General features: G+C 40.6%; 1 protein-coding gene across 2 annotated transcripts in view; it reads right to left on the minus strand.

The window, feature by feature from the left end:
- Window positions 1-945: 945 nt before the first annotated feature.
- rrbp1b (ribosome binding protein 1b) overlaps window positions 946-16,497 on the minus strand; it is a 53,887-nt gene continuing 38,335 nt past the window's right edge. The window contains exons 27-34 of one of the 2 annotated variants that reach the window (XM_080759918.1): window positions 16,278-16,370; window positions 14,987-15,070; window positions 12,769-12,837; window positions 10,344-10,427; window positions 9,868-9,945; window positions 8,911-9,054; window positions 5,934-6,794; window positions 946-2,163 (exon numbers count right to left, since the gene is read on the minus strand). In XM_080759918.1, the coding sequence (XP_080616044.1) occupies window positions 6,756-6,794; window positions 8,911-9,054; window positions 9,868-9,945; window positions 10,344-10,427; window positions 12,769-12,837; window positions 14,987-15,070; window positions 16,278-16,370 (591 nt within the window). In that variant the 3' untranslated portion in view covers window positions 946-2,163; window positions 5,934-6,755. The remainder of the gene's footprint in view (window positions 2,164-5,933; window positions 6,795-8,910; window positions 9,055-9,867; window positions 9,946-10,343; window positions 10,428-12,768; window positions 12,838-14,986; window positions 15,071-16,277; window positions 16,371-16,497) is intronic. The other variant, XM_080759919.1, reaches the window with a different exon arrangement.

Below are 16,497 nucleotides of genomic sequence, written 5' to 3' on the forward strand. Positions count from 1 at the left end.
TTTAGCCTATAGATGTGTCACTTTTTAGTGGGTGTCTGGTATAGGCCTATTTGTAGCAATAATTTAAGAGACTCATTCTGTCAAGTTTGTTGTTAAATGTATAGTGTTCATTTAATCTTTACACTCAGATGTGTATTTTCTTAAAACATCAAAAAGCCAGTGTGTGAATCACTCACTGGCCATTTAAAATGCCAGTTTATTGATCTTATATATAAGGTATATATGCTCTTTGGCATGGGGGGGGTCAGATCAACATATGGAATGAATTCTGTACTGGCCATATATGGAGCGTGTCTTGAGAGTACAGGGTTTGATGAGGTCAGATCAACATATGGAATGTCAGAACAGGAAGGACGGGGTGGGGTAGGATCAACATACTTACATCCAGTATTTTCTTTCTAATTCAGTATAGTTTTAATGTTAGCAATTAAAGGTGGTGGTGTACTGTATGTAAGTGATATTTCTGATATATCTATATTTCTTATAGCAATCATTGTCGTTGATATAGAGTGCGTGTTCAATAACCTCTCATCTAGTAAACAGAATTGTCAGGTCACAAATTGATACACACATTTTAACAATTGATACATTTAACAATTAAAGAAATATTTTACTTTTTTAGTTTACTTGAGCTGGAGAGACAAGTCAGGGAGATCCCCGTTACTGAACAAACACCGAGTCTATAACAATGATCTGGATATAGATGTTTAACCTTTTTAATGATACAATCATACGCACTAACTCCCTCTCATCTTTTCCCTACCACCTGTCTCAGCAAATAAAGAAAATACGAAGGTAGTGAAAAAGAACGAAAATGGGAAAACATTTGAAAGAAAACAACTGGAAAAACTGAAAGAAACAGACAAGAAAATAATGTTTTAAAGAAACTGGCTCCCCCCCAAAAAAGTCAAGATGAGATTAATCACTGCTCTGACAAAAACGATATATTTTTCTAAATACGTTTATTTGGTACAAAGTCACATTTTGGTATCAGGGGAGGAGGCAACAGAGGCGTTAAGGCACTTATTGGTTTCGTATCCGTGTGTGTGTGTGTGTATACCATGAAACAAATGAAACACCCCAAAAATAATAATAACAACCCTTCCTTTTTCTGGATACAAAGGTTTAAACAGGAGGAGGGGAGGTAAAAGCCTGGTGTATATACTTCATCGTAGACGGTGTGGCGCGGCAAAAACACCATACATAATACAAGCTATATATAGTTGTGAGCTTGTACGACTGCCGTTTCTTTGCGACGCAACCACGGTCGTATACGACAAGAGTCTATACGTTACAGGCACGAGTCATTGCACCATAGTATGCATGTTTTCACCATGCAGATTTTCCCTTTTCTTTTCTTTCTCTCTCGATAAAGCCCCGATTTAGACGTCGCCGCGCGGCGGTGTCATGCGGGCCATCTACGATGCGACACGCGTCGTACTATTTAACGTCGCACGACGGAGCATAAACGAAGCGTAGAACACTTGAACCGACCGTCGAGTGTTTTCAATAAAGCTTCTCAAAGCACTTCTCACCTAAATCATAAACAACGGCAGTGTCTGTAGTGTATTGATCGTAGTGTTGTTGAAATATTATGTCATGGCCAATTAAAATGTTATCATCTTTTATCATTTACGTTGACATGATCAATTGGGTTAAAAAATGACTATAATCTATAACTAAAAACCCAGTTATGGAAAAATGACACTTTTTTTCTCCACCCTTTTTGGTGAGCGCAGACATAAGACTCACTAGCCTTCGCTTGGATTCAAACGACAATGTCAATGAATGCATTTCATGAAGGCTGCGGGAAACAGTTGTCTGACACATAATGTAATACGGAGCATTAATAAAAAACACTCTTAAAATCACATTTGACTGTACTGTATGTCCTCGTATAAGAAGGCACATTATACTAATAATAATACCTCCAGCATAACAGCTTGGTTTGATTTAAAAATGACACACACACACAAAAAAAGAAGAAATGTTCGATTCATAAAAAGGATTTCCCCCCCCCAACATCTTTCTCAATCTCCCACGCAGAATCATTTGGAGCCATTTTAAATCATTATAGTCAAAAAGGGACAACCTTTCAGGTCACATAGGATTTTTGGATGACTGGCTTTAACCATTTTAAAGCCTATATATATATATATATCACTCATTCTTGAGATGAGGGACAAAAGTGGAAAAAACATGTCCCACACATAAGAGCCTTATTTTATGTAAAAAATAAATTAATTCATAAAAAAAAAAGCACTTGCAAAGTTAAGTGTAATACAGTTGTGTATTATTATGCCCTTAATTTCATTATAATTGTTTTCATATTCCATCTGAATTAGTTAAAAGCAGGCCCTGTACCCAAAAAGGCCTGTATTTAGCCTGTCCCCAGCAAGTGGCCACAATTTCAAACTGCCAAAAAAGTGTCTAATACTGTCACAATCACATAAATATACATACTAAATTAAAGTAGATTGTCAACAACATAGCAAATAATATACACAGTTAATTTTAATTTATATTTTCTATTAAATATCTCATATCAAATGTTCGTCCCACGTCTCCGTCAACTCCGTCAGGTTTTTTTAAAAGTCTTAAATTAATCAGAAAATATTGTCGACAGATTTAGCCTGAAGACTCCTTTTCCAAGTCCCATTTATATTTGTTGCAACAGTGGAGTACCTGGTCTGACAAGCATTCAATTGTTTGATATTTTAAACAAACAATGTTGATAACAATGTGGTCACAGCTTTTACATGTCAACTCCGTCAGGACATTATTATGATCTTTGTTAAGAATTCCAAAATAATGTTTATTATTTTAGTTTAGGGGTTAGGTTTAGCTAACAAAATTAAGCAAAAACAAAATGGCTACATTGTACTAAAGAGGGTTAAGATGAAAACAAATGCCATTTTGTCAACTCCGTCAGACGTCAACTCCGTCAGATTTTGTGTCTGACGGAGTTGACGTGTATCTGACGGAGTTGACAAAAGTGTTCCTAAAACAATAAAATTATTGTTTTTGAATAATGGGCAGTATTCTAATTTGGCACACAGTTAGAGCATGCCTTAAGGAACATTTTTGGCTATGGGGCCATCACAGATTTGTCTCGTGGTGACCATGGCAGCCATATTACAAAAGAGCCGCCACCTGATGTTATTTTACAATAACTCAAGTTCTACACCACCTAGGATCTTGATTCTGGTGACTAAGACCTCATTTTCAAGGATGAGGGATACAGTGGTACAATTTAGACTTTCCCTGTGACCATGGCAGCCATTTTTCAAAATGGCCGCCACCTGCTGTTATTGTACAATAACTCAAGTTCTACACCACCTAGGATCTTGATTCTGGTGACTAATTATACATTTTCAAGGATGTGGGGTACATTGGTAATATTTAGATTTGTCCTGTGACCATGGCAGCCATTTTTTTTTCAAAATGGCCGCCACCTGCTGTTATTTTACAATAACTCAAGTTTTAGACCACCTAGGATCTTGATTTTGGCGACTAATCATACATTTTAAAAGATGAGAAATACAGTGGTACTATTTAGATTTGTCCTGTTACCATGGCAGCCATTGTTTTTCAAAATGACCACCAACCTGCTGTTATTTTACCAATAACTCAAGTTTTAGACCACCAAGGATCTTGATTCTGGCGACTAATCATTACATTTTCAAGGATGAACTTTCTCTGGGAGAGGTAAGGGCTTATTTCAGGTGCAGGTTGAGTTTCTACTGACAGGACATTAAAAGGAGGTGGGCTTTCTGGCCTTTGACTTGCCCCTTTCAGGTACAGATGCACAGTTTGACTTCACTGGCCACTGCAGGGAACTGTGGGGGAGAAACTTTGGTCTCTTGACACCCCGATTAGGTTCAGGGTTTTTTTTGGTGGAGACTTGCCTTTCACGACATCTTTGCTGCAGCAGTTGATCTCCTTACTGCCAGTGGTGGCACACTCTGGGTCTCTGGGGCATTGTATCTTGGTGGCCTCCTGCCAGTGTTTCTCCATCCTTCTCCTGAGCTCTGTGTTCTGGGGCTCTGTTATAGTCAACTTACATTGTCTTGGCTGGAGATTGCTTTCCTGCAGGGTCCAGCCCAGTCTTGTGCAGATGGCTGCTGGCCCACCTGGAGGCCCCAACCTCACTTGTTCGGTTGGTGTGATTAGGTGGGGTGGTCTTCCCCAATCAGGATGAGGGGTTTGACCCTTTCAAACGGCAGTCTGGCCAAGTGTCTGTATTTAGTTGTGAGTTTAGATACAGGATACGATTGCTCACCCAGCCCCAGGTGACATGAGGTGAAGGCTCCTTTGATTTGGTAACATTGCTTTGGTTGACATGCTGGGGACACAGAGAAAGACACTGATGCCTTCAGTGTCTGCACATCCTGCCTGATGGTCCTGAAGCCAAATCTTCTGTCTTCAGTCTTTCGCTCACTGTTCACTGCTCACTGTTCACCTCACCGAATTTAGCCCAAGGAGTTTGACCCCTAGTTTGGCCATAGACCCCCTAGTTTGGCCATAGCCACTTGCCCAAATGTGCCGACATGTGCTGACCTCATCACATCTGTGATGATGGCTATGGCCGTTTTTAGCCAACGTAGTGTTTTTTGTGCAAAACTAATGCTTGGAATGGATCCAGAATCATGAAAAGCCCCTAGTTTGACATGCCACATGCTACTTAAAGCATAATGAAATTTAGAACATTTAGCCTTATATTGGTTGTTGATGGTAACCAACTTTCAGCAGCTGTCAAACATGCCCCTAGGGTGGTCAAATAGAAACCAATGTGGGATATGTTAGTAGACACCTTTACAAACATTGGTGAAGAAAATTCTTGGTAAGAAATGTATTCACAGATTTTATATTATTCTGATAATATTCCCTGAGTAAATTGGTAAAATAATAGCAGGTCCACCATTTTTGAAAATGTCTACCATCCATGGTCACAGGATAAATCTAAATAGTACAACTGTATTCCTCACCCTTGAAAATGTATGATTAGTCACCAGAATCAAGATCCTAGGTGGTGTAGAACTTGAGTTATTGGGAAATAACAGAAAGTTGGCGGCCATTTTGAAAAATGTCTACCATGGTCACAGGACAAATCTAAATAGTACCAATGTATCCCACATCCTTGAAAATGTATGATTAGTCACCAGAATCAAGATCCTAGGTGGTGTAGAACTTGAGTTATTGGGAAATAACAGAAAGTTGGCGGCCATTTTGAAAAATGGCTGCCATGTTCACAGGGCAAATCTAAATAGTACCACTGTATTCCTCATCCTTGAAAATGTGGGATTAGTCACCAGAATCAAGATCCTAGGTGGTCTAGAACCTAAATCAGTTAAACTTGTCAACTCCGTCAGATGTTCGTCAACTCCGTCAGACGTTCGTCCCGTGATGTTTTTGTTAATTTCCAAAGAAATAGAAAATTCGCTGTCAAATCTTTTGTGCTTATGTATTGAAACACCAACTGAAATGATACGTAATGATGATTTTTTTTTTTTTTACATGGTTTTCATGTTATAATATTGAAAATAAAGGTTGAAATGACAGTTTTGAGAAATTGGATATTTCATAATAGTGTGATATTGGAACAAAATAATATTAAAAGATTTGTATTACTTAACTTGATTACTGAAAGCCATTATAAGATAACTGAGGACTTTATATTATTGTTGAAATGATAAAATTCAATTAAAAGGGATTTTAGTGTGTCTGACGGAGTTGACATGAATCAGGTATTAAGTGCATAAATGTCCCATTTTAGAAAGAAATGTTATGCGAAAAACCTGTTCCTTCTCAAGATTGGTAGTTGAGACCTGTGTCTACAAATACATCTATTTGATTTGAATGTATCTTAAAAAAAAAAAAAATCCAGTTTGAAAAAAGTTTTGTCCCTTATCTCAAGAATGGGTGATATATACTTTGTTGCCCAGGGTCCCCCAGGTCTCTGTACTTGGTCCGCTCCTTGTTTTCCCTCTACACCTAAGGTCCGCTCCTTGTTTTCCCTTCTACACCTAATCTCTTTGCGGAATATGTTTTTGGGGAATGTTCGACTCCCAGAATAGGTACGCTAGGGTTCATGTTGTTAATGTATTATAATAATAATAATATATATAGGACTTTGAATGACTGGTTTAATGGATAGTAATAATAATAATAATAATAATAATAATAATATATTTTCACCGTCAGGCAGAAAACCTTGCGTCTCCTTATTTCAACTTTCAGGGGGTTTTCTTTGTAATGTAATGCCCAACTTCATCTTACAAGAGTGTCGCACAAAAGTCGTGAAAACAGCCGATGTGTACAAGCTCACAAGCGCTGTGAGCTTGTATGTAGATCGACTATTACTTTTCTTTTTTTTAACAGTAATAAAAAAAGGAACGGTATACTTGCAATGTTTCCACCTGACATGCGATGACTTTTTTTTTATGGATCATATATTATAATAAATAGGATAAACTACAGTTGTGTTCACACCAGAGACGCGATTTTTTTCCCCCCGCGATTCAATTGACGTGATTCTTTTAATTAAAAAATGATTGCATCTGGTTTTTGAATTGCATCTTTGCTCATGAAAACATTGTGTGTTAAACGTATAAACTCTACACTCTCAAGACTACTAAGTAAACGGAGGAATGTTTTGAGTGGAATGTGTTGGAAGACATGGTTGGCGTCAAGATGACCAACACATATCGGTCGCTGCAGCCGGTGCCAAGATGGCCGCCCCGGTGTGCGAGAGATCAGACTGAAGTTCCTTCCTTGGGCTGCTCAGTCTGTTCCTAGAGGAGACAAAGCACACAACACTCTTTAACTCATTCTTTTTTTTTTATAAATATAAATTCACACAAACACAAAAGAGACGGCTGAGCCGTTCAGCTATAAGAACAGTTGGCGTTCAGTCAGTCAGACTCCCTATACTCAAGATTTGAGCAGGGAGAAGACATTTATTGAGAAGAAATTGCACTGAACTTGGCGCGCATGTGACTGTGCTCGTGGGATACTACAGAATAATCTGTGTGCAACAAGCATGTTACATTACAGACTCTTATGATTATGATCACAATCTCATAAAGATCAAGCAGACTTTATAGGGGGAATTTTAGCATGTATAGTTGCACAAAATGTGAATCTGTATTTTTGACCCGGGAACGATTCTATAAATGTCTTCTAAATCCTGACAGTTTTCTGAAAAAGCTATGTCAGTCGTTCTTCGATTTTTCAATAATAGCAGACCTAAAAGCTCATAGCGCGCCACTCGGTGGCGCGCTATGAGCTTGTAGATCTGCTATTTTTCAATAGCTATAAAGCATAATGCTTACACCAAAAGGGGTTCCCGCCCCAAAATGGGTTAAAACATCCTAACTATTTAAGAACTTTATGGGGGCAGTGTCCGGGGAGCAGTTGTGGGTGAGGTGCCACAAATTGGGGCTCTTCTGTTTTCCCAGACATTTCATTGTAGATTATGTATTGATCTCCTCAAATCAGAACAATGGTATTTTAGATTTAAAATCATATCGATTGTAGTGTGTGCAAAACAAAAATAATTGATTTAAAAAAAAAAGGAAAGAAATCTTGTAAAAACAATGTAATACAATAATCAATTTGGGGGCAGTATATGTGTGTTGCTCATTTTCTTTAGAAAAAAAAAAAATCTGAAAAAACAAAAAAATCATAATGTGAACAAAGTATAACAGGGCTTTATGTGATTAATCAGACTAATTGATTCGGTCAGTTATAAAAAATAAAAAATAAACTATTCGATTTTATTTTGATTTGTTGATTGACTTAAAAACAATGGGGTTATTGATTATCCGATTGATTCAAAAACAGTTATCGATAGAATAATCATCACTAAGAACATAACTTTATTCATCCTTTCTGATTGGCTCCTGATTTGGGCAGTTGGGCAGCAAAAGTATAGTTAACCCATTCTGACCTGAGATCAGATTCATACGAGGTTTCCACTAGGACACACACTGGTCTGATTAACCCATTCTGACCTGAGATCAGATTCTAAAAATGTCACAGTCGTTCTTCGATTTTTCAAAAATAGCAGACCTACAAGCTCGTAGATCTGTGATGAGCTTGTAGATCTGCTATTTTTCAATAGCCAAAGCATAACATGATGCCAACACCAAAATGGGTTCCCGTTCAGAATGGGTTAACATACATGTAGCATCACAATCTTTGCAACCAACCAATGTATCCATTTATATGTTGGCTATTCAAAAAACAGCCAACATATATTGTAAACATTTGGGATGTCTGATCACATAATTGGCCACATATCACTTTGTTGCCTGACCCTGGTTCCAGCATTGCAGCCAGTTCCACCCTCGACGGCTGTGTTCGTATACTCACACTTAAAATTACTTCCTGGCTTTATGTCTCTGACTTGCTATTTTTATCTTTAAAAACAAACATTTAAAAAGGTAGTGTAAGTGATATCATGCTTTTGTTGTTTTGTTAAACAATAAAAAGTTAAAGGGACATTTCACTTTCCAAAAAAAAAACGTTTCATCGTCTACTCAGTCTTATGTGAACATGAACAACCCAGACAGTTTTTTTTAAGTTACTCGATTCAGTATTTAGATATTTTGACATTCATTTTAGCTGCCTATACAAACCCATTGTAACTTCTATAACTCCATTTTAACCATGATAGATTGATCAAAAACACCCGTCGCTTTTTTCTGGTGATTTGCGCTATGAGCTTGTAGATCTGCTATTTCTCAATAGCCCAAAGCAATGACATGAATGTCACGCCCAAAATGGGTTTTAATTAATCTGTATATACCGTGAGAGAGTTTTCTCTCTCCCGATTGGATCAAATGGTATAGTGGCTGTACTGTAACCACACTATGGCTGTATAGTTCTCTCTCTGTGTGTGTGTACCTGGGTCAGGATCTGCTCCTGCAGAGCCTTCACGGCGTCCTTCTCCCGGCTCAGCTGCTCCTGCGTGCCCTTCAGGAGCTGCTGCAGCTTGGTGGCGGCCGCGCCCAGGTCTTTGGTCAGCTTCTTCTCCTTGTCCAGCTTCTCCTGCGGCAACGCACACGCACACACACACACACACACACACACACACACATAAGAGAAAATATATCATAAATTAATACTGAAACCAGATAGAATCATTAAGTGATTTCACTTAATTCAAATATCACTTATTTTTTTGTGATAATCCTCTCTACTATAGAGTGTGCTGACCATATAAGGAGTTCCTCCCTGTCCCCAGTTAACCCCTGGGGGTCAAAAAACCTTAGGTTTCGTTTTTGACTCTCTATCCTGATTGGACGAAGGCTTAGGTCCCACAGCCAAAAACGAAACCTACGGTTTTTTTTAGTGAAATCACTTACTCTACCTTTAAGGAAAGGTTATATGCATGCACCACCACGTACTATGAAAACTCTTCATTTCCATTTCTAGCCATTCAGTTGCAAAAGGAAAAAATAATAATAATAATAATAATACAAATAATTTGGCGACCCCCAGTTGTAGTTGACATTACGACGTTAGAGATGGAGTGTTGCGGTTTACATTAACCCATTCTGAACGGGAACCCCTTTTGGTGTTCGCATCATGTTATGCTTTAGCTATTGAAAAATAGCAGAGCTACAAGCTCGTAGCGCGCCACCGAGTGGCGCGCTACGAGCTTGTAGCTCTGCTATTCTTTTTTAAATCGAAGAACGACTGACATTTTTTAGAATCTGATCTTAGGTCAGAATGGGTTAATCAGACCAGTGTGTGTCCAGTGGAAACCTCGTATGAATCTGATCTCAGGTCAGAATGGGTTAAGACATTAGAGACAGTTGGCATTATAGGACATTAATATAAGAGACAAGTTATATGAACCTTCAGCTCTGTAGACGAACATTCTTCCGTCTTGATCTCGTCCAGCTGGGACTGTAGCTCAGAGACACACTGCTGGGCCTGGAGGGGGTGGGTCACAATCACAATCACAAGCCACAACAACATGACATCATTACAGCTGACAACATTCTGACCTGAGATCAGATTCTAAAAAATATCTTCTACATCCTGACAGTTTTCATTCTGACCTGAGATCAGATTCTAAAAATGTCTTCTATGTCAGTCGCTCTTCGATTTTTCAAAAATAGCAGACCTACAAGCTCGTAGCGCGCCACTCGGTGGCGCGCTATGAGCTTGTAGATCTGCTATATTTTTTGAAAAATAGAAAAGCGACTGACATTTTTTTGAATCTGATCTCAGGTCAGAATGGGTTATAATCAGACCAGTAGCGTGTCCAGTGGAAACCTCGTATGAATCTGATCTCAGGTCAGAAGAATGGGTTTAAGTTTGATCCCAACCTGTTCAAAGTCAGTGTTCAGCTTCTCTCTCGTCTCCTGCTCCGTCTGGAGGTGGTCGGCCGTCTGCTCCAACCGAGACTGCAGCTGGAAACACACACGCACGCACACACACACACACACACGCACACACACACACACGCACACACACACACGCATACGCACACACACACACACACACAAGTTCACTTGCTGTAGGTTTTTTTTTAATTAAAAACTCAACTGGCAAAAGTACAAAATCAGCCCGGTGGCTTTTCATGCTGCTTTCATGTGTATTTGGACTCAAAGCCAACAAGTGATTTTTAGTGCGCTGTTGAATAAAACAAACAAACATTTGCTTCGGTTATAAAGCGTATAACGTAAAAGCCATATAATCACACATTGAGACACAAGACGGCGGGGTTTGTTGTTGTTGATTTTTAGTTCAAAGCTTCATTCTGATTGGTTAGTAAGGTGATCGTTAATGTTGGTGATTTTTTTCTTTTTTTTTTTTTAAAGACAAGAAAAAAAAGCCAGTGGCTTTCAGAATGATCAGAGCAAACTTGACTGAAAGGTCACAGGTCAGATTTCACTTTGTATTTCAAAGGTGTTTCAGTTTGAAATTATGGAACACTTTTTTTTCCCTCCGCATGTCTGATCATTCTGAACGGGTGCGCTTGACTTGCTGTGTATAGTCCATGTGGATGACAGGCCCGGGTGGAGTTTCTTCTTCTAACCCATTCTGACCTGAGATCAGATTCTAAAAAATGTCTTCTACATCCTGACAGTTTTCTGAAAAAGCCTATGTTTCCATGTCAGTCGTTCTTCGGGTTTTTCAAAAAATAGCAGACCTACAAGCTCGTAGCGCGCCACTCGGTGGCGCGCTACGAGCTTGTAGATCTGCTATTTTTCAACAGCTAAAGCATAACATAGTGCTAACACCAAAAGGGGTTCCCGTCCAAAATGACACCTCTCTATGCCCAAAGACAGTATAGGGGGTGTAACAATTTCATGAAACCAATCAAATAATCTAATCACATTTTCAAAATATCTACAAGCTCACAGGAGCACAGATGTGGACGCATTGTGAGTGACCGAGCTCATTGGGATCTCCCCCCCCCCCGCATCTTATAACAATGCGATTTTAGGTTCAAAAGCACTGAACCAGTGACATATTTCCCTTTAATTCCATTAGCGATTAAGCTGCTCCAGCAACGTGGCATGGTTAATTGCCATGCTCTCCAATGGGGAGTAGAACCAAGACAGTGTCCTAACAAAGACTCTTAAACCTCAACTCATTTCCCGTGAAGTGAAGTGGGTTCCCCGCCCCCACCTGTAGCAGGTCTCGAGTCTATCCACGCTCAAGGACAATTGGCCACTATATATAGCGTCTGAATATCATTTCACCGCACAGTCACTAAAGTAAACATCGGACCCATACTTCACAAAGCCAACACAATCCCAAACATTTCCGAGCATAAAGGGTGGTATTTTTTCAGACCGATAAATCGGGAGATAAATAACTTTATCTGAGACGTCACGTGTGACTGTGCCAGCATCATCAGTGGGGAGATCTTTCTTAAGTGTTGGGATGTTCAGTTACAGTTTCACCCATCTGACGGCTGCTCGGACAGGGTTTAAGTCTCTCGCTCAGGGACACTTTGACCTCCTGTGTGTCCCCCCCCCCCCCCCCCCCCCCAAACAGGCTCAGTCTCCACCCATTCAGGACGGGTATATAGGCCAAAGATCACTGGACGATCAACGGGATCTGATAACAAACGACAATTTCTATTACAAGAACTAAAGTGAACCGTGTAAAGTATTTCACAGGATCTAGATGTGTTTCTACACTGGTGGTGTATAGTGTACCAATTCATACTACTGGCACACAGTAGCGGAATCTTGTCAATATACACATCAAGGATCTCGGCACTCAGGTGGCGCAGTGGTAAAGTGACTGCCCACACCATGACCGATGAGGTTGTCAGTGGGTTCGAATCCACCATCCATGCTTTGTTGAGCGTCTATACACAAACACGATTGGGCCTGTGTTTTTGGGGGAACTTGGGGCCGATTCACACTCCTATTTTAGAGCCGAATAAAAGTCGGTTCGGCGCTGTAGAGCCTACACAATGTGACGTCATTTGAGGTTCGGGGGAGGAGGGGGGCGGGTACCGTCCAAAAGTCGGAAATTAAAATGTCTGACAAGCCGAAATCATCAGAAAACAATAAAGGCTCCCATAATAATAATAATAATAATCTTTTCAAAGGAACCATAATATCACCCACACCCCCCTGGCATTTTTTACAGTTATTTGCCCAAGGGGGAGAGCATGAGAAACTCCACCCATCCCGACCGACACAAACCCCCGATGGGTTTTTACTATATAAAACAAGCGCACCCAACAGCAGCGCCGCATGCAGGGTGGAGCTGCAGGGGCACCCTGACCTGTGGGGGGGGGCTGGGGGGGTCTTGCACGTGCTCCGTGGCTGCCGCCGCCTTCAGCTGCTGTCTGACCTGGAAGAAGGAACTCTTTATGTTCACCGTGGAGCTCTGCTGCCCTCCAGTGGCGGACATTAGTATAGCCGAGTACATTTCATTGAGTCCTGTATTGTATTTGACCCATTCTGACCTGAGATCAGATTCATACGAGGTTTCCACTGGACACGCACACACACACTGGTCTGATTAACCCATTCTGACCTGAGATCAGATTCTAAAAATGTCAGTCGTTCTTTTCGATTTTTCAAAAATAGCAGACCTGCAAGCTCGTAGCGCGCCACTCGGTGGCGCGCTATGAGCTTGTAGATCTGCTATTTTTCAATGGCTAAAGCATAACATGATGCTAACACCAAAATGGGTTAAGAACCGTATAGGCCTATAATTTCAAAGACCAATGGTGTAGTCTTGACTCCACTACATTTCTATGAATAGACCCCCCCCCCCAGACCCAAAACCTCGCCACATGAACCCTATTAGCAATCTACAAGCTCCCAATACATTGCATAGACGCCATAGAGACATATACTGTGAGCTTGTAAATCTGCTTTCATTGTTATTATTGGGGGGAAATGTATGCATTTGTTTTATACAGCAATGCATTGACATATTAAAAATAATAAATTGCACTTCGTAAAATATTGTACTTTACTCAAAGAGTCATTCATTACTTACTTAGTAGTATTTTTACTCCAGTATACCTCCACTATTATATTAATATTTGACCAGGTGTATATGCTACACGGTATACTTATAATACTTTGACTCAAGTGCTACTGAGTCCACCATTGCAACGTGTTTATGAAAATAGTTCATCATCTATGAATTTATTTGATTTTCACCGTGGTTCATTTATCAATTCATTTTCATCATTCCTCGCCTCCATCCCACACACTGTGTAGGTGCATCATTACCAATGCATTGTGGGTAAATACAAATAGGCATGGCCACGTCCAAAGTTCCATACTAATAACATACTATTTAGCATGCCAAATTAGTATGCAAGACCCTTTACTATGTCTGAAAGCTTCGTGGCTATACTCAACAGTACGTGACATGCATACTAAATTCGGGGAAATATTACAATATGCAAAACAGGACACTGCACTGCTAAAACAATTGTGGTAACTCGCCAGCAGCGTGCTCGCGTACGCACACACGCACGCACACACACACACACACGGTGTAACTTCAATTATGATTCTACTAAACACATAATGTACACACAATGTAGATAGTTATTTGTTGAAACCAATGGCATGTCCAGTGAACAACATTTGACTGCAATACACTGTGATGAATAATGAATTAGAAACCTGTGATGTGCAGTACCTGTGCTTGGTCACAAGATGGTGGACTTTCCTAACATTCCGTGTGGTCCAATTGGCATGTATGTCAGAAATTAAATGGTACTGTAACCGGGCCGGCCGCGGGGCTGAGCCGATTCAAGACATTTTAACTTTATTGGCGAGGCGGGTTGGGGCGGGTTTTAATTAATGTATAATGGGATTTTCACTTGTCCTGCGAGGGAAGTTTGGTAAACTAATCAAGAGTGCACACTGCAGCTGCACTGCCTTGTGGAGCTGTGTGTGCTCAGCTGGGCTTCGGCCTTACTAAAAAGTGTTGACCCACTGAATACGGTAGAATTACTATGCAACTACCACAGACTTCAAAGGCACCGGTGATAGGTCACTGGTTTTCATGTAACACCCTGGACCTTGCCAGTGACATTATTAGCTTATCAAGGCTGTTTTCAAGCACCTTTTTGACGGAATAAAAGCTGCGTAGTCAACGTGTATTTAATGTGGACGACGGGTCGTGCAGGGAAGGGTGCGCGTTGTGAAAATGGATGCAGTGGCTGGGGACGAGTCAAATGATACACTACATGTGAGACCAGCCGGTCATAAAAACAAAAACATGACCCACGCAACACTATAGTACTCGTGTGTATATGCACTCAAAATTATGATGAAGAAGAATAGGTCTAACAATGATAATGTTACAGTGCAGATATAAGCCCAGAGATAAGAAAATAGGTCTGTGTGGCCCAAATGCATATCAAACTGGGGGACGGACGGTCCTTGAAATTAATTGGGATTTTTTTGGGGGGATTTGAGACATTTGAGGTCATCAACAGTGCATTGTGGGTTAGAGGAAATAAACATACCATAGTGAGCTCCTCGGACTGCTTCAGGGCCTCTGTCTGCGTGGCCTCCAGTTCCCTCTGGCTGTCTGATAACTGAGCATTCAGCTACACACACACACACACACACACACACACACACACACACAACACACATAATATTCACCGTTATCGATCGATACACAATACACATTCACACTAAAATCAATCACTAATACATTATTTATGCTTTAACCGAGCGCACGTGTGTTCAACGCCAATAAATCAATGATGCATTATTATTCGTGCTGCACTATACGCAGCTATGTGCAATCCATTAGTCCAAGTACACCAAACAGCAGCAGACCCACTTATACGAAACCTCTGAAACTGCCATAACATTTAGCTTCAACACATTTTGGGCCGGGGAACCCCTTTTGGTGTTTTAAATGTGTTATAATTTAGCTATTGAAAAATAGCAGATCTACATCTCTGCTATTTTTTTAAAAAAATCGTTAAAAAGAATCCGGCACAAATCTTTGAATATATCTTCTTTCAGAGCGAATGTTTTTTTTTTTTAATTTCGACGTCAGGCCTAAATGGGTTAACACATACACATTTCATTTAATCCGCTAGATATGTGCAAATGACTGAAGAGAACAAATGAGTGAGTGAGTGAGTGAGTGAGTGAGAGAGTTAGTGTGAGTGAGTGAGTGCAGAGTGAGTGCAGAGTGAGTGCAGAGTGAGTGAGTGAGTGAGTGAGTGAGTGAGTGAGTGCAGAGTGAGTGAGTGAGTGAGTGAGTGAGTGAGTGAGTGAGTGCAGAGTGAGTGAGTGAGTGAGTGAGTGAGTGAGTGCAGAGTGAGTGAGTGAGTGAGTGAGTGAGTGAGTGAGTGAGTGCAGAGTGAGTGAGTGAGTGAGTGAGTGAGTGAGTGAGTGAGTGAGTGCAGAGTGAGTGAGTGAGTGAGTGAGTGAGTGAGTGAGTGAGTGAGTGAGTGAGTGCAGAGTGAGTGAGTGAGTGAGTGAGTGAGTGAGTGAGTGAGTGAGTGAGTGAGTGCAGAGTGAGTGAGTGAGTGAGTGAGTGAGTGAGTGAGTGAGTGAGTGAGTGAGTGCAGAGTGAGTGAGTGAGTGAGTGAGTGTACATCTACAATATTTGAACATTTTCGCAGAATCTTGAATGTGTTTGGACATTTTTTAACACAAATCTTCTCTCTTCTGGGGGTCCCTGCCTGGCACAAAACCTTTCAGATGGGCATGGCCGTGGGCCAAACGTACATCAGTTTGGGCTTTGGGAAACTCGACATGTGAAAAGGTCTGAGAAACAGAAGAAGCACCGACCTGAGCGATCTCCTCGGCGTACGTCTGCGTGAAGTTGACGGACTCCAACTGTTTCTCCAGCTGAGCTTCCAACAGCATCACCTGCTCCTTCAGCTGGACGGGAACGGAACAGAAACAGAACAGATTCTCGTGGATCCGTCATAGAATTATTAGATTCTAATGAAGTCTGCGTCGACAGACAGACAAGACAGAACAAGACAGACAAGACAGAACAAGACAG

The sequence above is a fragment of the Protomyctophum bolini genome (assembly GCF_963924005.1).
Source record: "Protomyctophum bolini genome assembly, chromosome: 3".
Taxonomy (NCBI): Eukaryota; Metazoa; Chordata; class Actinopteri; order Myctophiformes; family Myctophidae; genus Protomyctophum; species Protomyctophum bolini.